This window comes from Limulus polyphemus, unplaced genomic scaffold, assembly GCF_000517525.1.
Source record: "Limulus polyphemus unplaced genomic scaffold, Limulus_polyphemus-2.1.2 Scaffold210, whole genome shotgun sequence".
NCBI lineage: Eukaryota > Metazoa > Arthropoda > Merostomata > Xiphosura > Limulidae > Limulus > Limulus polyphemus.
In genome coordinates this window covers 112,355-131,995 of record NW_013665820.1, presented here as the reverse complement: position 1 = coordinate 131,995, position 19,641 = coordinate 112,355, and the positions used below count along the sequence as shown (strand labels likewise).

The 19,641-nt window shown below is 34.1% G+C and overlaps 1 protein-coding gene across 6 annotated transcripts in view; it reads left to right on the top strand.

Annotated features, from left to right (window-relative positions):
• The window catches only part of LOC106478417 (plexin-A2-like), a 235,661-nt gene that overhangs the window by 162,281 nt on the left and 53,739 nt on the right, over positions 1-19,641 (top strand). For all 6 annotated transcript variants that reach the window (XR_002609894.1, XR_002609893.1, XR_002609895.1 and 3 more), the window contains one exon: positions 3,437-3,619. Coding sequence is in view for 1 of the 6 variants with exons in the window: in XM_013938958.2 (XP_013794412.1) it covers positions 3,437-3,619 (183 nt within the window). In the remaining 5 variants the exon portion in view is untranslated. The remainder of the gene's footprint in view (positions 1-3,436; positions 3,620-19,641) is intronic.

Here is a 19,641-nt window from a genome sequence, read left to right as displayed (position 1 = left end):
TCAGACTGAGCACGTTCGACAATACAGGAAGGAGTTGCAAGGACAAGGCAGAACCTGGAACATCGTTTTTATATGGTGCACTAACCCACATTATGTCCAGGACAGTATGGTTTTTACAGCTCTGTTCATCTTACTGGGTAACATCGTGGGAACATAACACGTCACTCGAAATAGAAACTTCCTGGAATTTTTGAAACTTGTAGAACTTTACCTCGTGAACAAGTTTTCACTTGCTTGAAGTCAGTTTCACTCCTGCCTTATTACTTTTAATAGGTTGATTACAAAACGGATTTAAAGAACTAAGTTGACCTGTGTGCAACTGGTCAATATAATACCAGGCAATACGAGGAAAAGTTGCTCAAGCGTTTGATCTTCACAAAGGCATTCTTTTCAGTAACAGCATGTTTACTTCTAAATAACAAGAGGAAACTCTCAATAGCCGCGACACTTGAAATTATTTTAGGTAGAATTAGAGTAAATTAATCTGAGACCTTTTTTTTTCCCCTTTTTTTATTTGCCCATATTTTTTGTGTGCCGGCAATACCAAGAGTGGAACGCGCATATACCCGATTCAATTTTATTACTCATCGAGATATCTACCAGCCTACCCTCAAATTGAAATTTTTATAGACTAGGAATAGAATAAATTAATCTATGAGACCTTGGACATGGTCAAATACATCAATTGAAAGGGTTTGACCTTCAGAGTTCTTTTGAGCTAAGAGTTTGTACTTGGAAAGGAAACAACAACAAAACAAAAAATACACAGAGTCGTTTTATGAGCTGCTATGCCGCAGCTAAAAATTCCAAAAAATACATGAGCCGATTTTCAAAGTTGCGCATGCGCAGTGGGAAGCTAACAATCTATTTAATTCAGTCGGATAGAAATAAGTAAATGTTTAAATGGAAACGTAAAGCCGATATATAAAGCAAAACGTGCACTAATTAAACTACGCTTCATATAAATCAACTTAGATTAACAACCAGTCCTCTTTTACAGCAAATCGTGTGCATTATAACTAATCAAGACTGGAATCCCCGACTCTCTTAGTAATCAAGCTACAAGAGAGCAGTTATCCTTTGAACAGAAACTAATAGGAAATATGATGTAACATATGTAAAGGAACTCATCTGAGTTACCTTAATCTAATACAGATATTTTTAAAAAGCTACGAAAATTCACTTTGCATTGCTGATAACATTAGAACGCATGACATTACAACGTTTATTGTCATTTATATTAAAAAAAAGAAAAATAAAGGCGCTTGTCGAATAACTTTAACTGTTTTGCATTGATAACCGTGTAATATTGCAAAATATTGTGTTAAAACCGACAATACGACGAAACATGGTCAAAGGGGAACATTATAGTGTGCTTTTTATTTCTCCAGAAAACGGCAAAAAAATTATATAAATCATAAATATGCTAAAATTATGAAGAAAAACAACAGACTTTTGAAGCTCAAAATAACAGTTTAACTTTTCCCAGCGAATGATGTTCGATCAGGATATTGGAAATATATTGTTAAATGTTTTGTAGGAAGAGAAGTTTGAAAAACAAACATCAGAATTCGTTTTGGATTCAATATTTACTTTTAGCGCAGTTTTCGTGTAAGATACTAAATTTTCGGGTTGAGTGAATATCCGGTGCTTTGACTCTCTTTCGCCTTCCAGTCGCTCAGCGGTAAGTCTGAAGGCTTATAACGCTAAAAACCAGATTTCGATACCCGTGATGGGCACAACAATGATAACCCATTGTGTAGTTTTGTGCTTAACAAGAAACTTACAAACAAAAAAAGACTTCTTGGATTGTGCATAGATTAGTGATTAGCGTGGCTTATGCGTATTAGAGGGTCCAAGGTTAGCATCGCGTTTCAGCAAGAAATTCGCCCTCCACACTTTGGGTCCGTAGATGTGTTATAAGAGTGAGGCTCAGAATCCACTATTCGATTACAGTAGCTCAAGAGTTAACGGGGAGTACTGTTGAACAGCTGCCTTTCCTCTAGTCTATCAGTTCACAATTAGGAACGGCTTGCGCAGATAGCCCTCGTGTAGTTTTACGCGAATATCCGAAACAAGTCAGAATCTTCCTATAAATGTATTAAACATGTTCGAATAGATGAATCATCTACACTGATTTAAAAGGCACCGCCAGTTCGGCTATTACCCTCGGGACAAGACAAAATTGTGATATTTGGCAAGTTGTGAACAGAACTGGCTTAAAGCCAAATTGTTGTGAAGGAAAGGAAAATGTAATGTCTTTATTCTTTATGCTGGTGACGTGTGCGAGACCACTGGGCTCTTGGAGATCGAAATCAGGAATCTAGAATCGATGACCATGTAGAAGAAATTGAATAACGTGTAGAAACAGCGAACAAAGTCCATGAAGGAACCGTGCAAGCGTCTATCACGTTGTCGCCCATGTTTATTACAACTAAACCAGATCGAATTTGGACGATGTAATCGCACTTAAAACGATTTTGACGGCCACAACAGAACATAATGGCTTTTAAAGAACGGCAACAGGACATCCTATTGGGCGTGGTGTGTATACATTAAAAAGTTTTAAAAACGGTGCACCAAAGCAAAGCTAAATAATACATTGAAATAGTTTATTTTCGTAACTATTTCAGACTCCATTAAAAATTTACAGATAACGCCAAAGCAACTTGTACTAGACTGTAATTATAAAAAAAAAACAACAAAAAAAACCTGAAAGCGGGAGAAGGAAAAAAATGTATTCTTTGTCAAAACTTTTAATTTAACAGAAGAGTTTCCGCTTCCCATAATTCGTATTTTTTTGTTTTTAACTGTATGCACAATTCTGTAATTACATTTGTAATGCACATTAAAAGTAACTGTTAGAATATTAATACAAGTCTGCATGTTATGATACCAGGGTTCATTTTTTAAAGGGCTATTATTTGCATTCTTGGCGTTTGAGCGAAAGATACAGCTGTAAGATATTGTTCTTCATCACGATTACAAACATAAAAGGCTCCTTATTGAAACATTGTTTGTTTGTTTTGTAACGCAAATTGCAGCGCAAGTAATCGAACCTCGTAATTTAGCATTGTAAGTCCTGAAACTTACCTTTGACCTAAACTAAAAAAACTAACGGCATTTGGACTTTTAGATATATTTCTTTTAAAATGTTGATACCTAACTTAATATATGAAGATTCTCTCCATTGACACTACTTATTAAACCATTCATACTGTTTGTTATCTGTAATTTTGTCAGGGATAGTTAGACATGACTCTCTGTTCTGATGATAGCGTAATCGTGCATTCTGAGAAAGTTATTCCTTTCTATTGGTTAATTTAATATGTATATCGTGAAAATAGATTATAAATTTTCTGTGGACTTGTTTTATATGGTTACAGACGAACGAGTAAAGTTAAAAACATTTTAATGTATTTAATAAATTTTACAGCAAGTACAAATCAACGATGATTTTTGCGGAATGGATGTGAACACACCACTAGGTGGTGTCTTGCCTATAGAAGGCGTCCCTGTTTTAACTTATTCAGGAGTTCTACTAACTGCTGTAGCAGCGACCTCTACCCATGACTACACAGTGGCCTTCCTTGGGACATCTACGGGTCATCTGAAGAAAGCAAGTTTCTGTCGTTTTTTACTACTTTATTAATTTTGTTATTGTTACATGAAAAATTACAACGTATTTACAACATAATGGTAATTTTTCTTTCATCAGAATGGGTTCTTCCACTTTTAGATTAAGAATGTTTTAGGAACATCAAAAGTTGTGTTTTTACATCTAGTATAGCTTCGATGCGGAACTCATTCGCATACCTGTGTGTTTTTAAAATATTCTTATCATATGTACGCTTTTCCTCATACACTGTTATTCGAAGCTAATAAATTTTATTTATTACTTGAACTTTTAACTAAAAAATTATTTTTTCCAACGTCTTATTGGCGAAAAGTTGCTATACCTCAAATACCCAACTTTTCTCATGCCTATATGCGTAATAACATTTTTGCATTTATTATCGAATTTAATATTCATCGTCAGTCTCTGCCCGGATTACTTATTTTAACAGTGAACATTTTGTTTCTGAAAATAGTGTCTTCACAAAGAAAATACCATAATTTGATTCTAAATTTCGAGATTTACATTCAAAGGTTAACACATAAAGAACAGTTCATAGATTAATATAATTTACATAAATTAACTTCCTCATTTTGAAGTTTATGCAAGTAGGACAGAATGTATTTAAATTAGAATTTTGTTATCCATTACTGCAGTTTTATATTAAATACACGCAAGAGAGCACTTTGTTTTCGTAAGTCTTTCGTTTGCATGATTTATACTGTGTGATTTTGTAGACTTCGAAGTTAAGGACGTCATTTCTAATGAATTCCTTGTTGGTTTTCATCGGGAATTTTTCTGCATGTGTTCTTTCTTGGTATATTTCTAAAATACATAATTAATAAAAAAATTTAGTTGTATTATATGTAATATGTGTGTGTGTGTGTGTGTGTGTGCTATTGTTACTAATGCTATAAATATATTTCTAGATATGTATTTCTAGTCAGAGGGATTTACATATACGGTGTTTAGACATTCTTATACTTTTATTTGGACAAAAGGAAATATTAACTATACTAAGTTCATTAAAATATGTTTATCGTTTTATAGAAGTAATTTCAACCTCAATGTAAAATTACTAAGAGATCACAACCATGATAGAAGTCAACCACGCCTTGAATACTGATAAATTATTTCAAAGATATATCCAGTCATATACACACGGAACGTATATATATATAACACTGTAACAATCTTTTTACATTGGTTACTTTACTTTTTCACAATAAAGTAAGACGTGTGGATGACGCCATCATTACCATTGCTAACTGTTTGATGTAAATTGTTAATAATGAACTTTATTATTTAATTTATTAAATCGCAATGACGAATTTCTAAAATTTATGGCGATATAGTTGATTATAAAGAACGCTTAGAACAAAAAATATAAATATATATTACATGTTGTATCGATCAAAAGTCGGAATCAAGGGTATCAACACACAAGTCTTCAACCTGCAATGATTGCAAAGGAAAAATTATTGCTTTGGTTTAAATGATATGTTTACACTCAATAATACAATATTACGCAAATAAAGTTCATTTTGGAACATAACATATTAAATATAACCACTTTTTTAGTAAGTCCCTTTCTTTCCCGGGCCTGGTATGGCCAGGTGGTTAGGGCGCTCAACTCGCAATCTGAGAGTCACGAGTTCGAATTCCCGTCCCACCAACTATGCTCACCTTTCAGCCGTGGGGGCGTTATAATGTGACGGTTTATCACACTGTTCGTTGCCAAAAGAGTAGCCCAAGAGTTGGCAGTGGGTGGTGATGGCTAGCTGCCTTCCCTCTAGTCTTTCACTGATAAATTAGGAACGGCTAACGCGAAATTCAAACAAACCTTTCCTTTCCATAACTGTACGAAGACATCGATAAGGCATTATAGCTATTAGCTTTTTGAGAGTATCAGCTAGTATTTTACAAAAGTAGGTTACAAAATTTTAACTGGCTCAACATCGTTACTTTGAAATGTTCATTCATAACTTTTAGACCACTAGCCTTTATTTCTTCTGTTATTTCATATCTAGCAACGCAGTATATTTTGGATCATTAACAAGCTGCCAATTAAACGTTGTCTATGGACATTGCGTGAAGAACCAAAATGTGATACTGCCTCTTCTTCAAAATATCATAGATATTGGCGATATTTTTAACTCCACCAACAGAAAACCGTCTTCACACCATTAAATAGACCGCCACCATATTTCTCTGTTTTACTTGCAAACACTTGCTTAAACTTCAAATCACATGACTCCATACAACCCTTTCCATAATGTTTCAAGTCTTTGTTTAGTCAGTCCGTACCATATTGCCCTCTTCGTTCTTCAAGTGTTTGCCATCTTTGCAAATTTTAAACGGTTGACCATATTTTCTCATGGAATATTGGGCTTTTATGGCTACAGCTCTTCCATGTAGATTATTTTTTGTAATCGCCTTCGAATAGTTTTATTGTTGATTCTAACTTCATGCACAACCTGCATTTCTGTACTTATTTTGGGGAATGATTTGAATCGATTTGATGTTAAAATTCTTCGAATGACTATCCATCCGCTTAGAAATGGCCCGGCATGGTCAAATGGTTAGGGAGCTCGACTCGCAATCTACGGGTCGCGGGTTAGAGTCCCCGTCACACCAAACATGCTCGCCCTTTCAACCATTGGTGCGTTATAAGTGAGGGTCAATCCCACTATTCGTTGGTAAAAGAATAGCTCAAGAGTTGGCGGTGGGTGGTGATGACTAGCTGCCTTCCCTCTAGTCTTGCACTGCTAAAGTAGGGACGGCTAACACAGATAACCCTCGTGTAGCTTTACGTGAAATTCGAACCAAACCGCTTAGATATTTTGGCTTGGACGTCCTTGCCCCTTATTATACTTTAAACTCTCAGTTGCATCAAAACAATCTAATGTTCTTTGAAACGTAACCCTTTTTTTTTTTTGTAACCACCAAGATTTTAAGTGTGTGCGTGACTTTTATTATGTCAAATAACAACTTATATTTCTTTCGCTCTGCTTCTTTTAAATCATTATTAGCTTTCTCATTTATAGTTATTTTCGAGCATAATGTAGGCTCTTTACAAATCATCTACAGTTATGTCAATTTAAATGATACAGTGTTGGTAATATTTAAAACAGTTGTGAAAAATAAGTGTATCATTATGAAAACGTGAATCGGTGGATGACGCTCGCTAGCGGGTGTACAGCTGTATGATGATGAGACTTATGAAATGAACAATTGTTTTTATTGTAACTTAAATATAATGTGCGAGTATAATGCAGAGAAATATCCTTGACGTTTTGCCATCAGTTATAGCAAAATTCGTATTTTCTTTCTTGTTAAACTCGTAACTGGCAATCTACATTGTAGAAAATCGTTATCTAATCTAAGTCATGTTGTTTATAGTTTCATTTTGTGAGACGGAAAGTAAGAAAGAGTATGATGAATTTATTCTAAATTGTCGTGTGGTTTTATGAAATTTCAGGATATATTAAAATAAGGATTTTTTTTTGCTTCTTGTTCAGGTAAAAAAAAAGTGATTTTTCTCATTGACAATACAATAAAAAAAAGACAACCTTTAAGTGTGTTCATAATTTTAGATGGTGCTTAGTTTTCCAATAACTTTTGTGCAAAGCTGGATCAAAATAAACACTTCATTCAATTTAACATCACGCTGAGTTCCACATCGTTTCTTCCACTTGTTTGAAAGATCGTATATCATATATAGCGACCAAATGATCCTTACCAATCTAATGACATTTTCTCAGTATTGTTACAAAATCAATGCTGCTCTTTGTATCCCACCTTTAGCCTGTAGTCAATTCTTTCAAGAAATTGGGATTGATCGTAGTAAGAATGCCAACCACGGTTTCTATTTTTTATAACATTGAATTATTTAATTGAAATTGTATTTTCTTCCGGAAAGACGTGCTTTTATTATTCTACTGCCAAATGAATTTAGCTTTCTTTAGCAGGGCATTGTATGTTAATGCACCAATGGTTAGTTATATGGACGAAGAGATTGAAGAGAACTTTGGTAGTTTTTGCTCTCCCTCTCTCTCAAACTATTTTTAATTTTAGTTATATACCAAAATCGAATGAAGTACGTAAATATAAGTTGTATGGAACGTCTGTTTCGATGTTTTTATAAAGTTTCTGATAATACAGTATTTTTCCAGTCGGCGTTAACGTCACAAACATCTGTTGTCTCCGTGAATGCATATAGACCGTTCCATCCATGGTATCTTTAATTTAAATGTCTACCTTTTGTAACTGTCGGCAACACCTGGTTTCAGTTTACTGCCTGTAAGGAAAATTTTAACTATAGATTACGTCAGTCACACATCGTGGGAAGGGGTGGAATGAGGTTGCTTCTGATTATGATATAGAAATCTAAAAGACTAACAATGAATCTTCAGCCATGTTTTTGATAACGAGTTGCTTGCCCTAGGTTGCATCAAATCTGTATCCTGCTGTCATTGTATTTGACGCTTCCTTTGTAAATGAAATAATATGTTTAGAGATAAACTTTTTCTCTTTCGAAACTCGGTAAAACTGTGTCTTATCTAAGCCCGTTGGCTGGTACCCCAGCATGGAAAATCGGAAACTTAATTAAAGAATTCTGTTGCTCTCGAACGCTAAGAAACCTGTCTCTGTCACAGAAACAAAAGCCCCTCCAAGCAACTAGAGGGAATAACAAAATGATCTGAAGACAGGAAATAATGATAGCTACCTGAAGCGAGCTGGATCCGGACAACACCCTCTTCACAAGAGAGAGAAACCTATTGATCCACGAAAGTGATCCAGACATAGACCGTGGCTGCTGCTGCTGTGGATATTACCTATCAAGCTATACAATACCTGGTCCTGTCATCTTCAACTTTAAGTGGCAACCACTACAGTCTAAGGAGAATTTTGATTGGTTACTACTTCACTAGCCAACAGCACAATATATATTATTTTATTGAGCTTAAAAGAGTCCGACCAGGTAGAAGTAAGCCAAAGAGCTTTTACGCCAATGACCTATTTAATCAAGGTGAATTTAAGAATAAAGATTAATTAGCTGTGCCATTTTTATATTCTTTTGACGAACTTTTCTTGAGACCATAATCCCCAAGTAGTTCTCATTGCTAATTTAATTAACCACATGTATGCAAAGTAATACATTATAAGTACAATCCGCATGGTTTTAATCGTGATTGGTGTCGAGACGACGGTCGTTAATCATCGTGTGTCAGCTTGTATTATAATTAACAACTCTCTCAAGCAGTTCAGGCTCCATCATACCACTACCTAATCGTAACGACTATCAAAACAGTTCTGTTATTGCTTTACTTATAAACGTTTTAGTTTACAAAATATCTCTCAGCAGGTAGGGCTACGATCTTAAAACCACAGCAGAAGTTGTATATTAAAGATTGAGATACGCACTCTTTAGTTGTAACAAAACTGAATAATTTGTATTCTTATCTACACGCCTTCTGATACTGATGATAAGAATTGTAATTCATAAACGTTTAGGTGATTCGGCTGAAATTACTTTAAGACTTCTGTAAATATTATACCCTACGAAGTGAACATTCAGAAAAATTGTATATACTCAGTGTTATGTTATATCTTTTGTCACTTTATTGATAAATATATAATTAATGTTGTTTAGTTACGTTAAGTACAGTCAGTTGTGTGTCACATTGTGGTTACATATAGTTAATGTTGTGTTATACTGTTGTTAAATACAGTCTGTGTTGTGTCAGATTGGTTGACCTTTACTTCAAAGCTCATGTGACAACAATTAAAATTCTCTACAATCCATAACACCACTCCTAATAAACACGCTTTCTTTGCTGAATTGAATTATTGCAGGCAATAGGTATAACGTTAAAATGATATCCCTTTTTGCTGTTAATCTAATCAAAAACACCTTAGATGTGAAAAAGGGTGCGGCGAAAAAGGGATTGAGTATATAACTTAAAGAAATGAAATCAAAATTGGCGGCCACACTGGTAGCTATACTTATAGCATTGCTAAGAATTTTAGAGCAAATATCCAGTTATTAATTAGCCAGGCCGCGTTTTTTTGTTCAATTTAGGGTATGATGTTGGGTAAAGCAAAATGCCCGGCCTACCTAATTAATGAATGAATATTTGCTGTAAGATTCTTATCAATGCTATAAGTGTAGCTACCAGTTTGATCGGAACTTTTTTTTTCACACCTAAGATGTTTCTGATTAGATATCCGGACTTTTTGTCAATACATATCAACAAACCACAGCAAGTAAGAAAAAGTGACACTCGAAAGTAACCAACATTAGCTTTAGGATCTCAACTCTATTATTCGGAACAGACCTATAGTTTACAAAACCAAACAGATTCTTTATAAAATATATGGTAGTAGTTTTTCCTCTCTAAAACAGTGTTGATAAATTTTTATAGTAACGCCATGGAAACTAGATTAACAGTTTCTTCTCATCACCTGCATGCACTCGGTAGAGCCATATCAAGCATCATTATTTACGCTAATATCATGTGACGCTAAACGCTCTTTCATTAGGAGAATTTGATAAAAATTTAGCAAATCTGTGCTTAAAAGCTGGCAATGAATAATAACCGCCCACTCGTATGATTCTTTTGAAAACTTGAGCTAGAAACTGCTAATATAGTTTGCTTGGCCTAACCAATACTTGTGTATCTGCACATGCTTTCACCCTATAGTTTTGTCGCTGTAAATCAGCCTTCTTTAATCCGAATGACAAAAAACTAAAAACGGTCCACTTTTCCTCTTAGATGAAGCTGTAGTAAAAATTTCAGACCGATAGCTGACGTGACTTTTTGCGTAGACGTGCGCAAATATTTTGGTCAAAATTGAGTGGTTTGTGTTGAATTACTTTGCATATGTGGCTTATATTTATACCAAATATGACACGTAATTGTAGGTTGTAAAAATTTACCAGTGTACTAAATTTGAAAAAATCCATGAAAGCTAGGTATGTTTTTCTTTCAAATAAAGTTTCTGTACTTTAGGTACGAATAAAAAAGAAAAGAAAAATATTAATCAAAATTAGAGATTTTATATCTAATGTGTTTCTTAATGGTTTGCCTTCAAATTTGATATGTGAAGTAAGGGTTCTATAGAACACATCCACTGAAAATGTATGATAGGTTGAATTACCACAGTCCCACCTACAGAAAGTGGAAAATTGCTAAACTATTACTCCTTTTAATAACACACAGTGTGTCCTGCAGCAGGTTGTTTTAGCCGCACGTTACTACCGTATGTTTTGATATAGAAAAGGTATAATTATATACAAATAATGTTGTAAAAACAAATATGCGTCCTTAATTGTAATGTGTTAGTATGAACTTTATCTCATTCCCATATTTTGCAACTATTTTATGTCGATAGTCCAAGGATCACAAATACAAGTTAATGAACCTGGAGCGATGTTCACAGATTTTGCCATCGCCATTTACCTCTGTATTCTGAATTAATTAAACAACAGTAGAATAAAACTTAAGTATCACTCTCTTGGTGTATGAAACTCATAAACGTATAGATTAAAATACAGATGCAACAAATGTTTAAAATCATACATTTTCTGTTTTAAAAGCATAGTCAGAACAAATTCTCATAGTTACAGTGAATATCCCTGTTCCGAGTCCCAGCTATACGAAGTATTGAACAAGATAACTAATCCTTCCAAAATATACCCGCGAATCCCGATTATAATGTTTTTAATTTATGTGTATTACATTGATGTTAATATTTTTACTCAACTGTGTTATGCTATCTCCCATTTCGTATCTATTATAAGTTTTTTGCAATTTTGACTCACTGCAAATCTCAGTCCAAGGTAATTGACTAAGATGATACATTCACTTATCGATAGATGAATATGCTAAATTCATAGTACGTTTAAATGCACGATGTAGTGTCCATTTTGAAATGGTTTTTGTTTCCTTAAGCCCAGAGCTACTTCGAGTCTACTTATTTCGAACTGATGTTCTTTATCTGAATTCTCTTTTTGTTGCAATGTCTTCTTTTCTAACTATGACTTGTTCATTGATATAGTCATGTTAACAATATTCCTTAAATAACCAAACTACTCTTTGATTATAAAAAAATATTCAAAATAAACTACTAGCATGGGTACTTTCTTTCTTTGCAACAATCCCAAAATAATCAATAGGTACGGATATTCTCTCAAACCCTGTCTCTTTTACCTTGTCTATGATGAAACTTTCCAAATTCAGTTTTGTGGGTTCTGTTTTTAAACCTTCATTATAAAAACAAGAATGTATTGTTGTTTGTAATATGTTCCACAACTAAAGGTGATAATAGAGGTTTCAGCAATAAGGAAAAGTGAGGTAAGACGAATCCCGTCGGTAAAACGGCCCCCCACTGTATATTATCAGTTATGACGTACTGCCATCAAAGTGAGTTTATGTAATTATTATTCACGTGGCCCCGTGCATAAATACACTGGTGGACAGACGTGAATGTGATTGATGAAAGCGCGCCTTCAAATCTTTTTTAACTTTGATCTAAAAAGGGCATTGAATGTTATTAGTTATTTTAATGTCTTAAAGTAAGATGCTCCCCTATAAAGTAGGTCCTTCTCTGTATCTCTTATTTTCTTACTTCCCACCCACCCCCCTTTTTAAGAGTACTTCCGCTCAAATTCTATGATAAGGCTTGTTGTTACTCTTTTCACTGTAAGAATAACTTACTCGTCTTGAATGTAAAAAATGTGACCATGATATATTTATTTCTGCATCAAAATTCCGTACTAGTTGATATAGGTAAAATAAATTCAATGAAAATATTCTGTTTTTATTTAACCCTTGTGCATGTTATCTACACACAGATTAAGATGTGACACGCTCTTTGTTGTACGGGTGACAAAAGAAACAGGATTTTATTTTATATTATAAACTGGTCGTACTACACTCAGGGTAACACTTTAGTCTTTCTAATTGGTTGAACGAGTGTCTCGTGTAAAACTCAAACAGAGCGGCGATCCCCTGACGATGGGTTTATGTAATAGCTGTCAGGGTTGAAGATTGATTGTCGCTCTTATTTCGAGTGTTAAAACCATACCCGTCTCCGACGCCACAGTGGATACAGAGAATCGTAGCTTGTAAAACCTGAAGTTTGATGTGTTTCATTGTTTAAATAAATCACAAAATCCCACTTATATTACGTTAATTGAGAAATATTGTACATTATTTCAATGTAGCTACATGCAGTTATAAAATCTAGAAGCAAAGTAGACAGGCTAATAATGCCAACAACTACCCTTTGAAATACATTAGCCTACACTGCAAATTCGATTTCATTGTAGAACTAATACAATAAACTATAGGATATTAATGTATGTGTATCTCCGTATTGTGAAGTACTGGTCTCTGGAAACATGAGCTACCGCACTGCTTTCAGTGAACTAAGAAGAATGTTAGGGGATTGGAGACAGAAACATACCTATTCTTGTGGGATTTGCATCTCCAGCATTAAAGCTGCTAGTTCTTTCATGCGAAAGGAATAGGATTTGGTTATTTGCTGCTTTTTAACCGCTGTAGCTTGTTGAGCGCTGGGAGAAATGGCTCCCTGTCACACCACGTGACCTTCCTTTCAAATGGATGGGCATCTGCCATCATTCTCACGTTGAATTCACGTATAATTTTTACATCACTGAACTTTAAACTACAGATGAAAAGAATAGGTCCATATACATGGAGATATATCTCGTACAATAGAGCTTGTAATATTACGATTTTATAAATATAAACCGTCAAAAATGTTTTTGGGCTTTTATATTGTTAACTTGCGTTAAATCAGAAGTTTGAAAGTTTTCTTGTAAATTGACAGCTGCACAGACCACTCGGCTATAAGCTCTTTAGAAAAAGCTAAATTTGTTGAATGTTTATACAGCCTGATGCACTTATATGAGCATTGTATCGGTATTTGCCAGGACTTTTTCCGTCTCTTTCCGTTGTTTCAAAGGCCAAAGTATTTTGTGCTTTCTTATATTTGTATGTGTGTTACAATATGAAACGGTACAGTGTGTCATCAGCAAGGTGGGTTAATGACAGGGAAAGCTTCAGTAACGAAGTGTGTTTTATGTGGTGTAGCTTTGTGTTTGCGTGAACGAAACGTAAGTATATTGGCAATAGAATATAACAGATTCTCTGAAAACTGGAGTACATTGGGAACTAGATTTAGTTTCTGGGAAAGGTGGTGAAGTTTAGTTTAGAAAGGTGATAACTTAGTTGAAAAAAAATAACAATTAAAATGGGGGCTTAAAATCTTGGTTCAGGTGATGGTTTAAACAACAGTTTAAAAATTTACCTTATGATTAAGGGTTTAATATTCAAGCGTTGAAATTTACAAAAGTTGTTTAACTGAAGAGAATGTATAATTATAGATATTAGTGCACAACAGAGTAAAACAATGTTTTGATTAAGATTAGAATATTATATATTTAGGAACGAAGAAATAACTTGTATTGAGAATATTCTTGTAATGTGAAGAACAAACTGTGACTTGGAAAAATATGCATCTTTTAAGTAAAGGAATGAGATACGTATAATTGTTTAAGTAAAAACAAAAACCTATTATATAGGCTGCAAATTGGGAAAGTGATCACGTAAAACTAGATGTTTGGATCACATTTTTGACGGAAGGTGGCGTTGTAATGGGTGAATATAGTGTTTAATTTTGTGAACAGTATGTTATTTCCACTGAAATACCACAAATACACATAGATCTGATTTTCCCAGAAGTTCTATATCCAACTGTTCGTGTGGAATTTAAAAATTTCTACAAATTACCTAGCCTGCTATAAATCTTGTTTTAAAATGTTTTATTTTTTGTCTTTGTTATAGAAAAAATCAAAATAAAAAATTAATAAAAGTAATTAATGCAAATTAATAACTTCTTAAAGTGTTTTATGATATCCTGTACAGAATGTTTGTTTCAAAAGATTTTGTATCATATAGGCGCTTTAAATCCTATCTGTTCGTCTAATGTATTCTTCCTGAAAGTGCGTCAACTTTATTGATAGTTTCATCTCTGCTTTCGAGTCACGGCAACTCGGACTGTTCTGTTTTGTCTGAATTCGTCTTTACATTAAGTCAGCTAGTCCGTTATTTGATGCAGAGACTGGTTAAGGAATCATCCTCCACTGAGTCAGCGAGTCCGCTACTTGGGGCAGAGGCAGGTCATCTTTAGATTGCTTCAGTGAAGTAAGAGTGTCTATGGAGTTTCGTAGCTCTATTTGATTGTGCACGGAGACTAACCTCAAACCAGTGAAGAATATTAATACCAGAAGTGTGGGGAGGGGGGAGAGAGAATTGATTAAGGTGCATCTATCTTGTTTGTATTACCTATATGTTTTCATATTTGTTTTAAACAACAATGTTTTTATTTCCAAACACAAACACTGCCAACCAGTAAGACTTAACAAATTGTTATCACGGAAGGTTTAAGGTTTGTTCAGTTCAAATTCTACAGGTTTGTAAACACAAACACTGTCATATAGTGGGACACAAATTGTAGTTATTGCGAGAGGTTCAAGATTTACCCAGTTCAAATTCTACAGGTTTGTAAACACAAACACTGTCATATAGTGGGACACAAATTGTAGTTATTGCGAGAGGTTCAAGATTTACCCAGTTCAAATTTTACAGGTTTGTAAACACAAACACTGTCATATAGTGGGACACAAATTGTAGTTATCGCGAGAGGTTCAAGATTTACCCAGTTCAAATTTTACAGGTTTGTAAACACAAACACTGTCATATAGTGGGACACAAATTGTAGTTATCGCGAGAGGTTCAAGATTTACCCAGTTTATCTTCCACAGGTTTGTAAACTCATACAGTCATCCAGTACAACTTAACAAATTGTGGTTATCACGGAAGGTTTGTTCAGTTGATCTTCCATAGCTTTCTTTGTAAACACACACAGTCATCCAGTACAACTTAACAAATTGTGGTTATCACGGAAGGTTTGTTCAGTTGATCTTCCATAGCTCATAAACCATTGGAAGATGAATTGAAGAAACCTTGGATCTCCCGAGATAAAAAATAATTTATGTCCCACTAGGTGGCAGTATTTGTGTTTACAAGCCTATGGAAGATCAACTGAACAAATCTTCCGTGATAACCACTATTTGTTAAGTTGTACTGGATGACTGTGTGTGTTTACAAAGAAAGCATAATCGGTGTCAAAATATTTTTTCAAACGTTCTTCACAATGATGAAAATAACAAACAGTAACAAAATGGCCATGAGAATTAAAAAGAAAATATTAAATTCACCAGGATTTTTATCTTACAACTTCTTTGGGAACATTTTATTAGATAACCAATAATAATGAATAATAGTGCAATTACTTTATGTTATCGTAAAAAAAATGCTAGTTTAATCACAGATGTAAAAATTTAACTTTTTAGGGTTATATATTTTAATGAATACGAATAAAACTCGCTCGTGACTTGGTTTGGCGGAATTAGTTTGAAGTTACATAGTGATGATTCTTCTAAAACTTTGTACAGGTCATAAAACATAACCTATCTTGTAATGCTGTATCATAGCATCCATACTTCGTCATCGATTGCAACATATATGGATAGTGTTAACATCATCAATGTTAATAGATGTATAAACATTATATGATACTCTTACATCTTGTGTTGTGACTTTTGATTACGCTGATAACCATCACAGACCTAAAGTCCCGGTCCAGTCTAATATATTTGGTCTGTAATGTGTTTTGACCCAAGTATGGCTTAATTAGGCGTGATATTTAGTAGATTAGATTAGCCATAATTAGGTCTATATCGGTTTAAGTCTCTCAGTAGTAGATATCAGTACATATCTTTTTTGTTAAAAAGGTAGAATGTATTGGCTGTTTTCCAGCTTTCTTAGCAAACTCTCTGAAATATTACTTAAGAGATAGAAGCATTTATCAATGTAAAGCTAGCTTTGTGTGGTCTTGACAGGCATACTCACTTTTATCTGTGGCACCAGTTTCTTACAGTTAGTTGTTTTCTCGGGGCTGAGATTATCACAGCTTTAGTGAATTCGTCAGTAAATGTTTTCGTTAACTACCGCTGTTACTACTGCTTTACGAAAACAACGGATGATCGTCTCACCCACCAGTCGTCATGTGTAGGCTTTCGCGTTTTGCGGCATTTGTTGTACAGTGAAACCCGTTGTACAGGGGAACAGGTGTATTTCTAATCCGAGTTTTTTCCTCGCTAACGGTGTAATTACAACGTAATGGTGTGATTTTTGTCTTTCATTTATAGTGTGTAATTTTATATCTAAGTTAATTAAATCTTAAAATTGAGTCTGTGCACTTGATAAACACCAATTTTTCGTGCGCGAAATAATAAGGACAAACATAAACAAATTTTTATATTTGACAAATTAATTTAACTTCGATTAAAAAACAAAACTGATATTAAGTTTCAAACATTTTTTTCGATCAAATAATTTTTTTTTAAATTTCCATAAATTATTCCTATAGCGTTATTATGTTATCTTTGTAGCGTTATCCCTAATGCTTTGGGATGTTATCACAGGATTACTGTTCTTTTTTTGTTGTTGTTGGTGTTGTTTATTAGAAAAATTCCCCTGAAAATGATGGTTATTAGAAGTTAATCCATTCATTAAATAAAATGTGATATCAAATGCTTGAGATACATAATCTTGAAGCCCACGAAGCATGACATGTTAATAAAAATATGTCTGATATTGTATCACAATAATAAGCTTACTAATAATTTTAATCACTATTTTATACTGGCCCAATAATAAAAATGCGTAAATAATATTTCAGTACCACTTTTTTCTTTTATCTTGTTTTTCTTTTGCTGAACTGCAGCCAACTAGGCATTTTGCTTAATATCAGGCTATATTTTATTAAGCCGCTTTCCAAAGGGGAGTTTATAAACAAAGGCACGCAAACATAGAAATATTTACACACACACACACACACACACACACACACACACACACACACACACATATATATATATATATATAGAAAGTAGCATTAACTACTTTGTAAAATAGTAATTAAGCTTTCTGAGGTAAAACATGAGAATGAAGTGTTAATATCCATTAAATATTTAAGAGGCCGGCTGAGTTACATCATACAGATTTGTTGTTTAAAGATATTTATATCAGACGTTTCCGTCTTATCAAGATGTAGTGTATGGAACGTAAGCTGAAAAAAAAAGCATGACATGTTAGTTGGTGTTAGTTGTGATGCTATATCACAGTAACAGTGATAATAATTTTAATCATATTATTCTTCAATACGGTTTCCAATAAGAAGCATGCATGTATCATGTATCGCAAACAATTCTTCTCTCATTGATCTTTTCAGTAAAGTATTTTAATATGTTTGTAAAAAAAAAATCTATATTCGAGTAGTTCGTAGCCTAAATTACATTTTAGTATAAGTATTGCAGCGTCAAAAATTATCCACTAATTTCCTTCTAACAATGTTCTCTGTTTGTTATGTGTGTGTGTTAGTTAATTTTATACTGTGCTTAAACGTTTAAAAATTAAATTAATGTTCTCTTTCGTGTGTTCTACTATATAATACCCCATACTGCTGGAAGCACATTTAAAGATCTAATTAAACAATGTTTTCTTTCTCGTAAACCACTAGACACGCCTCGTTCGTTAGACTTAGAATCTCTTTGTTCAGCTTTCCATTGAAATGCAAATTGTGTTCAAATATTTGCGAAAGGCGTGCGTGTTGTGCCAAGCACGAAAGGCATTGTCATTCTTTGTGGTGGAGGGCTTGACACAAAGCTTGTCAAGAAACAAACAAATTACAACTTAGATTGACTCTACAGGTACCGAGATTCTTAAAGTTTGTTGTGTGCTTATGGTTGGCGGAGAAAGAAGGCCACCGAGATTAAACTAGTAGTTACTCTTACTGTTGTTGATTTTCTGAGCCATAAATGATACTTTCTGCTGCTGCTGTTCGGCTATTGACAGAGGACTTGAATTATGTGTTGTTGTTTGTTTGTTTTTTTCATCTTTTTTTGCATATCAAGATTTAATTGAAACAAACCAATTTTCCTCTTGTTCTTCTAACCTGTGGAATAATATCCTGTAAATTATTTTGTCTAGATGATTGAAATATGACGCTCAGATAAGCAGAAACGCTCTAAAAGGCTCGACATTTCATCCACAACATGCGGCTTTACTATTAAAGACTGCGGTGAAAACAGACATCACCCTGAGGCAGTGATCCCTCTCCTCTCTCTTACAATAATCATTATTTTACCCTCTGTAACTGTGTGTGACAACGGCCAGCTCTCACGGGTAGTGTGTTATCAAGACGCATCCATGAGTCAGACAGTACCTACATATATAAAGCTCTAATATAGCCCAGCTAGCGGTCCGTTTGGTTCTCCCTTTTCAATTAGCTTCTCCACGTGCTCACCTCCCGACCTGGATAAGGGCATATAATTGTGTTGACACAAAACTATCCCTTCAATTTTATGATGGGCTTCTTGTTCAAAGGTAGCGATGGCGCTGTAATATATTCTTTACAGGCTTCTATTTTTTTCGGAGGGGGGGGGGGTGCAGACCAATCTATCCAGCGTTAGTTAAATCAAACGGAGAGAACTAGAAAATTCGATATGCTTGGATACTCTGCGTTTATTGTGACGATCCAAATTTTATCTGTTAGTTTACTATTTTTTGTATTTTAACATACACAACAAACAAACACCTGCAGCTGTGCCATGTTTGTCATTTATGTTCATTTAAAATATTATCTTAAGAAATTTTAATTATGCTTATTTTATCTATTAAAAACATTTTCAAACCACAGTTTCAGTAGTTTTGCTATGTAAAGAAGGCAAAACTGTTTTTACTCCGTTTACTTGCTTTCCCACATTGTTTTAACAAAATAAAGTAAACGTTCCCACATTTTTTTAACAAAATAAAGTAAACGTTCCCACATTTTTTTAACAAAATAAAGTAAACGTTCCCACATTT